General features: G+C 42.2%; 1 protein-coding gene across 1 annotated transcript in view; it reads left to right on the plus strand.

Annotated features, from left to right (window-relative positions):
• LOC310784827 (regulating synaptic membrane exocytosis protein 2-like) overlaps positions 1-356 on the plus strand; it is a gene marked incomplete at its 5' end in the record, with an annotated part of 108,190 nt that extends 107,834 nt beyond the window's left edge. The window contains one exon of the mRNA XM_083645866.1: positions 170-356. Within this exon, the coding sequence (XP_083501992.1) occupies positions 170-355 (186 nt within the window). The 3' untranslated portion in view covers position 356. The remainder of the gene's footprint in view (positions 1-169) is intronic.
• Between the last annotated feature and the right edge of the window lie 8,841 nt (positions 357-9,197).

Raw genomic sequence — 9,197 nt, forward strand, 5'->3', positions numbered from 1 at the left:
ACACACGCACACGCACACGCACACACGCACACACACACACGTACTGTATATATGCACCTCCTCTTCGGCTGTCTCGAATCTAGGGATAGGGTTAGGTATGTATTAGGTAGGTAATGTATGTATGCTTAATGCGATACAGTTTTGAAAAAAAAAATCTCTCTCTCTGTAGATCATCGTCTGGGGCGACTACGGACGGATGGACCATAAATCCTTCATGGGTGCTGCTCAGATCCTATTGGACGATCTGGACCTGTCCAACATGGTGATTGGCTGGTTCAAACTGTTTCCCGCCACCTCATTGGTGGATGCTGCCTTGGCTCCGCTGACCAATAAGGAGACAGAGGGCAAGTCGTAAAAACCGCTAATCAGAAGAGAGGGACGGATAGCGTCCTCATAGCAACCAGCCAGGAGGTTTCTAGCGGGGTGTGTGGCCGTAGCAACCAGTGAGGAGGTTCCGTAGGAGGGTGTGCGTTGTCGCCGGGCGGGGTCTTAAAAAACTGTCCCATGATCCTCCTCTGCTGCTGCATTCTTCACGGTGACGTCACAGGGATGACATCACAGCGATGTCACGGCGATCCCACGGTGTGTTCTGAGGAGGGAGGAGGAACAAGGCTCCGCCCACTGGCGCACGCGTGCGAAACGGCCCTCCCATCGAGGGCGGGGCCCCCTGGCAAAGGATGCTAGGAAAGAAAAGTCTGGCCACAGGAGAGAGAGAAAGAGAAGGAGAGCTTGGTCAGTGGTGCAAACCAGGTCAATGTCGAAGGAAGGAAGGAAAAGAGGAAGCCTCCAGACAGCTGGTCTGTGGTTCTTCTGAGGTTTTCGTCTTTCATTGGATGTCTTTCTTGATTTTTATTTTTTTCTGGGTAGAGTCGGCCTCGCACTCACCCAGCCAGATGGCCAATCAGATCGGCTCCTCGGGAGTCATGTGACTGTTAGAGGAGCGGTCAAGAGCGGAAACCGTAGCGACAAAAAGAAAACAAACTGTTGCCTTCTGGTTTCCGTGGAAACACACAGGAAAATGAAATATTGACTTTTGGTTTGTTTCCTGATTTGCATGAACAGATGAGAGTCAGATACTGAGGAGAATAGCACTGAATAAAAAAAAATAAAGACTTCAAAGATTTCTATTGTTTTCTAAAGGTGAAATCAGTTCTGCATGATGTGACCAGAACAGAACCATCTGGATCTACTGGTTCCATTGACCAGTCCTGTTCCTCTGGTCTCATGGTACAATGGAAAGCTGTTGCCATGACAACACCAGACTGCTGGTTTCTGGCTTTAACTGGACATAAACCAGTTCAGTCAAAACCAGATATTCATCTGTCAGCAGCTGGTCCAACTCTACTTCTGTATGTTTCTGGTCCACTTTGTCCATCTCCTGACTGACAGCAAAAGATATCTGGATTGAACCTCAGAGTTTGAACCTCATTATCTTCTCTCCTATTGGCTGACAGGGGAGTTGGACTCAGACCAGCAGCTGGTGTGCATGGTTTCTGATTGGCTGATATTGATGATGATGATGATGATGATGATGAAGATTGAAAAAAAAAGAAAGCATGATGGGCAGCATGTTTTGATAGAGGCCAAGATGACTTCCTGTACAGTGCATGTGATTTCCTGTGACAGTAACTAACGGCAACACGCCGTGTTCCTATTGGCCAAAAAAATATCCAATAACAGTAAAAAAAAAAAAAAAAAAGTTACAGAAGAAATTTAATTTGATTCATTTCTGGTGCAAAAGAAAACAAAAATATTGTATATTCACTGGAGGAACTAGGAAATCAGAATGCAGTAACTCTTTTATTTGACTGTACTAAAGAAAATAATAGACGCAGTGAAGGGAATAAAGCCCGAGGTCAGCCGACTGTTCGCCCTGACCTTTGACCTTTCTCAAAAAACAGGAAGGAAGCCGACCAATGGGGTGCCAGTAATGAGGAAAAGGGACAATGCCACAAAATATGAATTTTTAACTGTTTCTTGTTTTGAGAGAAAATATAAATACAATGGAATCAATGTATTATCTTTTGGTCTGGTTATTTGTGCACAAACACACCCACCCACCTAGTCGTGTGTGGAATAGAGTACTGCAGGGATGACATATTTTTGCAGCCTTACCCAGAAGTCCCTGCACTTCCTGGTTCTTACGTGTAAAAGTCAATGGGATCTTTGTATGAGAATTTGGGGTAAATGCCTGAAATAAGGTCTGTGGTTCAACAAAAGTTTATGAAACAGAAAAGTTTGTGTTCAGCAAGATCATCTTGACAAATGAGGGCCACTTTTATGACTTTTGAAGCGTTTCTGAAAATGCATAACGCTTCAAAAATCAAAAAAGTCCTCATTTGAAACATTTATGAAACTTCGCTGTTTCATAAACTTTTAACCACAGACGTTATTTCATACATTTGACCGAAATTCTCATACAAAAATCCCATTGCCTTTTACACGTAAGAGCCGGACGTGCTCATGTCTTCTGGACTCATTCCTGTGGTACTCTATATCCATCTCAGATGTTAAACACTGTCTTCCGGCTTAAGCCACACCCAGTTCCGGTTTAAGCCATAAAAATGCCATGAAACACTGGGACTCAAACCCGGGTCGATGGCGTTTATAGTCCACACCAGGGTTGGGAGGGTTACTTTAAAAATCGAATCCGATACAAATATTAATTACCTGTTAAAATTTTTACTCAGTAACGTAATGCAAGTATCACAATATTGAGGTAATGTAACTGATTACTTTCCGTTACTTTTGGATTACTTTTTAAATGTCCAGCGTGCGCCTGAGTAGTGGAGTCCAGGGGCCATACAGTACTCCTCAGCAGGACATTCAACAAAAAAACTTCCAGACTTGATGCGTCGGTTACGGCCAATCTATCTCATGTCGCCTGTTTCACATTAAAGGGATAGTTGTGATTTTTTTAATGTCCCACAGTTCAAGTCTGCGTCACGCAGTCGACGCCGGCGCCATCTTGAAGTGTTGTTTAGAAAGGGTCGACACATTTATGAAAATAATTAAAAATGTTTATCAGCCTCGCCGACTTTCATTCTTGGACGACCTCTTTGTGGCTTGAGAGATCATTGTGAACCCACACTGCTTTTCTGCGAATACATTAGTGAGTTTATATGAGTTTTGAAGGGAAATCAATCCCAGACTGCACTCTCTTCTATACAGCAATGGACACTGTGACCACTAGAGGGCGTGTAGTCAGATAAGTGTGTGGCTAAACTGATAATCCTGATTGATTTGCTAATTGTTGTTTGATGATTTGAGTACAATTATTTCTGTTACCTTCCAACTTCTTGCCACAGCAGAGCAGACCCTCTACACCTCTAGATCTAAACCGTTTTCATATCAAAGACCCCAAGTCGGTCAGGTCCATGCTCAGTTAATTGTTCGTTAATGATTAATAAATGTCAGTTCGTATTAGTTAATCATTAGTTACTGATTACGGTAACTATGAACTGACTAATCAGTAACTAATGATTAACTACTATATTCACGAGCTGACATTTAGTAATCATTAAGTTATGACTAACTACTCTACTCAGGAACTTAACTAATGACTTCCTACTCATTAACTATGATTAACTAGTGATTGACTAATGACAAATTATTCATTAACTATTAGTTAATTATTAGTTTACTAGTAACTACCGGTACATTATTTGTGTACCTTATTGTAAAGTGTTACCCATTTCCTGAGTAACTTGCCCATCATTGGTGGAGTGCATGGACCATATCACCATGTCCAGGGCACGTTTTGACAATTTGTGCTCACAGGTAACGAGGAAATCGAGGTTCCTTTTATCAAGTCTTTTTTTATTCTATTCTTCTACATGATCCGTTTTCACTTCTTGTGAAGTTTAACCATCAATTTCCTGCAGACCACCTAGGACCCCTTGTGGCCCCCGGAGGCCACGTTGAGAACCACTGCTCTGTGTTCTACCTCCACATTCCCCACAATGTGAATATTTTCCTCAGAAACAGACACAGCAAGCAGACTCCGTACCTTTAATCTTGAGTGCAGTTAACAGTTAAAGTTTATACTTTGTTTAAAAAAAAAAGAAAGAAAAGCACAAGACAACTTTAATCATGCAGGTAACAGCTACTGAACAGGAAAATCATACTCCGAATCATAATAGTCATAATAATAATAAATATAGACAGTCACACTCACACAAGGTCATCTGAGATCTGAGTACCAAAACTGTAACAAAGCTAATAAATAGAGACAATTGAGTTTCAATGGCTTCATGTGTGGTTTCTACAACAGCAGGAGAACAGATGTGTGGTTTCTACAACAGCAGCAGAACAGATGTGTGGTTTCTACAACAGCAGGAGAACAGAGGAGCGAGTCTGTCTGAGAGGAGGAGCAGAGGAACACTCTAGTAGGGATGCAGAATTATAAAGGGCCATCTTACACCCAGGGCAAGCATTCTCTTTTCAAGTTTCTAGCACTTAAAATCTAGCTTTTTTCTTTTAAATACCAATGAGTCGCTGAAAGATGCCCTTTGATGTACTGACCCACCGGTAATTAAGTCTTTGATGTACTGACCCACCGGTAATGAAGTTTTGATGTACTGACCCACCGCTAATCAAAAGACTTTGATGTACTGACCCACCAGTAATTAAGTCTTTGATGTACTGACCCACCGGTAATGAAGTCTTTGATGTACTGACCCACCAGTAATGAAGTCTTTGATGTACTGACCCACCAGTAATTAAGTCTTTGATGTACTGACCCACCGGTAATGAAGTCTTTGATGTACTGACCCACCAGTAATTAAGTCTTTGATGTACTGACCCACCGGTAATTAAGTCTTTGATGTACTGACCCACCAGTAATGAAGTCTTTGATGTACTGACCCACCAGTAATGAAGTCTTTGATGTACTGACCCACCGGTAATGAAGTCTTTGATGTACTGACCCACCGGTAATGAAGTCTTTGATGTACTGACCCACCGGTAATTAAGTCTTTGATGTACTGACCCACCGGTAATGAAGTCTTTGATGTACTGACCCACCGGTAATGAAGTCTTTGATGTACTGACCCACCGGTAATGAAGTCTTTGATGTACTGACCCACCGGTAATTAAGTCTTTGATGTACTGACCCACCAGTAATTAAGTCTTTGATGTACTGACCCACCGGTAATGAAGTCTTTGATGTACTGACCCACCGGTAATGAAGTCTTTGATGTACTGACCCACCGGTAATTAAAAGAAATAAGAAAGATGTGCTAGAAACTAACAAAGATAACGCTTGCCCTTGCACTGGGCGTAAGATATGGCCCCATGGCTTTAAAATAAAATGATTGGCATCGGCCCAAAACAAATGTTTCTGCCGATATGACAACTGATATAATAACACTTTGAAAATATTACATTATATAATATATACTGTATATATATATATTAATGTTTTCTGAGTTGAAGTAGTGTTCTTATTTTGTCTAGTGCAGCGTTTCTCAACTGGTGGGGGGCCGTTTTGATTGTGTCGCGGACATTGGCCAATTTTTTTTTTTTTTTTTCATATTTAATTTTAGTTCAATTCAGATGATTGAAACTGGATTAGCATGGCCCCAGTTTAACTAAAAAGCATATAGCCTGCCTGTGATTCAAGAAAAGTCTGCCTTTTTATTTCATATGAGTTAAATTCAGACTATTGAAACTGGATTAGCATGACCAGGTTAACTTGTTTTATTATTATTATTATTAACTTGTTTAAAAACATATAGGCATGTAATTCAAGATAAGTCTGCCTTTTATTTCATACAGTTCAAATAAGACTTTCTGAGCATGACCAGTTTGACTTGTTTAAATTTAAAAACATATAGGCCTGTAATTCAAGTCTGCCTTTCAATTGGTTTTTAGCCCTAGTTGCACTTCTGTTGCACTTTTTTGTTCATTTGAGGTTTATAACAGTGCATGAAGGCATTTTGTATTAAATTAACTATTTTTTGTGCAATAAATTTGAGTGGTTTAAGTGCGCATATATCGATATCAGCATCGGCCAAAAGAGTTCAAAGTATCGGTATATCGGGTATCAGAAGAAGAAAAAAATGCAATATTGTGCATCCCTACTCAGTAGTGTTGAGCTTTTTCCACATCAAAAAATAAAATAAAATGCAGAACAACGCTATACAGACACGCGCTAACTCTGAAACTCCTCTCGTACTGAACAGTAGGTGTCAGTAGTGAAACAGTTCCTCTGCTGCCGTTGACGTAGTTAATGAAATGTAAAACCCAGTCGTGACCTTTACAACACATACACGTGTTTCAGCTGCTCTCTTTTTCGTTCATACTTCCCTTTCTTCTAGAACAGACCGACCTAGAACGTCCTCTATTTTTTTCTTTTTACAATAGATCTAGAACCTCTTCTAGAACAGACAGATCTAGAAGCTGCTCTTTCATTCACAACCAGCATCCGAGAGCAGTACAGGGTGACACCATGCAGGGACCAAACCTCAATAACCAAACAGGAACTCTCAACAGTGTTTGGTGTTAAAAAGCCTGTGACAGGAGACAGAAATATCAGTGAGAACCATTACAGAAAGAGACGTTCTGTCATGGTTGCACAGGAGGCCAACATGTCCATGATCGTACCGATGCGGAAAAGGTTCCCAGCTGGACAAGTGAGAACAGTCGGAACCACATTCATTCCAATGAGGGACCAATGTTATTAGCTGTGGGGACACAGTTTACAGTCGTACCGACCAAGACGGACAGTCTTAACGGATGGCCACACCAAAGGGAGGACAGTAATCAATGTTGGACCAGCTCAGTAGTGTCCTCTAGCTCAGTTAGTAGCTGAGCAGAGGGGAGTGTATTTAAAGGACGGACCAGAGAAACAATTGGGGAGTGTATTTATGGTCGTACCAATGAGGAATGATATCATTAACTGTCTGGCACTGGAACCAGACCTGTAGTCCATAGATCCAGATGTTAATCAACTGGTTGTTCCATTCATTTTCAACTAACAACATCACTCCTCTCGCAGCCATTTTGTGTCCTTTCCAGTTTGATTTCCTTCCATCAGAGAGGAAGGAGGAGGAACTTTGAGGAGTCTTTGAGCCAGTTCATTTCCACCAACTTGGAGGCCATTTTGTGTCGGCCATTTTTTTTAACACAAAATGGCAGCAAGAGCGGAAACAAATCGTGGTGATAAGAGCAGTTTGTCCAGATGAGCTAACCGTTAGCCTTTAGTCTAGTATAAGATGTTAGCCTGCTGCCTAGCTGTAGTCCAGTTATTGTGTTAGCCTGCTGCCTAGGTGTAGTCAATTCTAATTAGCCTGCTGGCTAGCTGTAGTCAAGTCTAATGTGTCGCCCTGCTGGCTAGCTATAGTCCAGTTTATTGTGTTAGCCTGCTGGCTAGCTATAGTCCAGTTTATTGTGTTAGCCTGCTGGCTAGCTACAGTCCAGTTTATTGTGTTAGCCTGCTGGCTAGCTATAGTCCAGTTTATTGTGTTAGCCTGCTGGCTAGCTACAGTCCAGTTTATTGTGTTAGCCTGCTGGCTAGCTATAGTCCAGTTTATTGTGTTAGCCTGCTGACTAGCTATTGTCAAGTCTAATGTCTTAGGACGCTGGCTAGCTATAGTCCAGTATAATGTGTTAGCCCTCTAGCTAGCTATAGTCCAGTTGAATGTGTTAGCCTGTTAGCTAGCTATAGTCCGGTTAGCTATTCATAGTATGCTCATGTCACATGCATTTCCTACCAATATGGCACTTTACAATAGAGGGTATGCATGGACATCACTTTCCCACCGGAACACGCCTCCTTAACTCATTGAGTGCCATTGACATCTAAAGACGTCAATTGCGTTTTTTGACGGTGGGACGTGGATCAAAGCCTGATGCATCTCCTGTAAAAATATGGGGGATGTTGAAGGTGTATAAGCTATTTTACGGACCCATTAGGTGGCGACAGTGCTCTCCAGATTAGAGAAAGGTGAGGAAAAAACAGAGAAGAAGCCGTGGGGAAACGGAAACCGATGCATGCTGGAGCTAACGTTAGCTGTGCCTGTGAACAGCAGCCAATCTGCTCCCACAATTGAGCCTTTCTGAGTCTGTTGTGATAGTTTCTCCATATGATTAGTTGCCAGAAAAGGAGCACCCGACACCAGCGTCTTTCTGAAAAGTAAAATTATTCTCAGCTGGAAGCGCTGGGAGCCGGCGCACAAAAACGGCGTGAAAATATCCGCTGGGTGCAGCGCACTTTGAAACGTGCAGCAGAAAGTTCAGAGCAGCAGAGAGCCACCAGAGACACTCCCACGGAGGAGTTTGCAGTTGAGGGGGGTGGGGCACGCAGGGCACCATACAACACCGACCCAGACAGCAGGCTCGATGGACAGATTGGCAAACACAAGCTGGAATACCTGATGCCCACCAGCAGTAAATCAAGACCAGCAAGAAGGTGTAGGGTCTGCGCACGCAGGGGCCAGCGCTGCTGGTTGCAGCTAAAAAATATTATTTTGCCATCAAAATTCCTTTGTTTTCGCTGTTTTATTGAAGGAAATTATTTTTGAGGTGTCACTACATCAGAAAATATTAGCTTCAGAGTCAGTGATGTGCTTGAAATGCTTCATTTCACAAAAGGCTCATTATCTCAGCTTCTAGTTTGAAACGTCTGTTTTTGGTGAAACCAACCTATCTTCTACTGCTGATAACTAAAGAACGGAAAATGATATCAATAAACTTTTTTTTGGTGATGATACAAGAGAGTCTCATCGTTCTTTGGGCGTGTTCGGTGTTTACATAGCAATATCACACAATATTCTGTGGGTCTTGAGAAATCACTGAAAACGCTCTGAAAGGGCTGGCACTGGGAGCGTCCGTTTTCCAGAAATGGCTGGCAGCCAATGAGTTAATTGGGACTGAGTGGCAAAACCTACGGGCAGAACCTTCAGCAGGTGTCATTTATCTAGGCTGATTACTGCATTCAAGCTGAACGTTGCTGCCACTCAGTGGGCGTGACCCTGCAGTGACTTCTGCCTCTGTGACGTCACGTGCATACCCTCTATACACACAGCTCATTGGCTGTTTTTGTCATTTGATTGTAATCACCTGTTAATTGATTACAATCACCTGTTATTGTCCTACCAAGATGGCCATGTGATGATGTAACATAATACTATGAATAGTCCAGTCTAATGTATTAGCTATAGTCCAGTGTAGTGTTAATGTCCAGTCTAATGTGT

This window comes from Poromitra crassiceps (assembly GCF_964638095.1).
Source record: "Poromitra crassiceps genome assembly, chromosome: 11".
NCBI classification, from domain to species: domain Eukaryota; kingdom Metazoa; phylum Chordata; class Actinopteri; order Beryciformes; family Melamphaidae; genus Poromitra; species Poromitra crassiceps.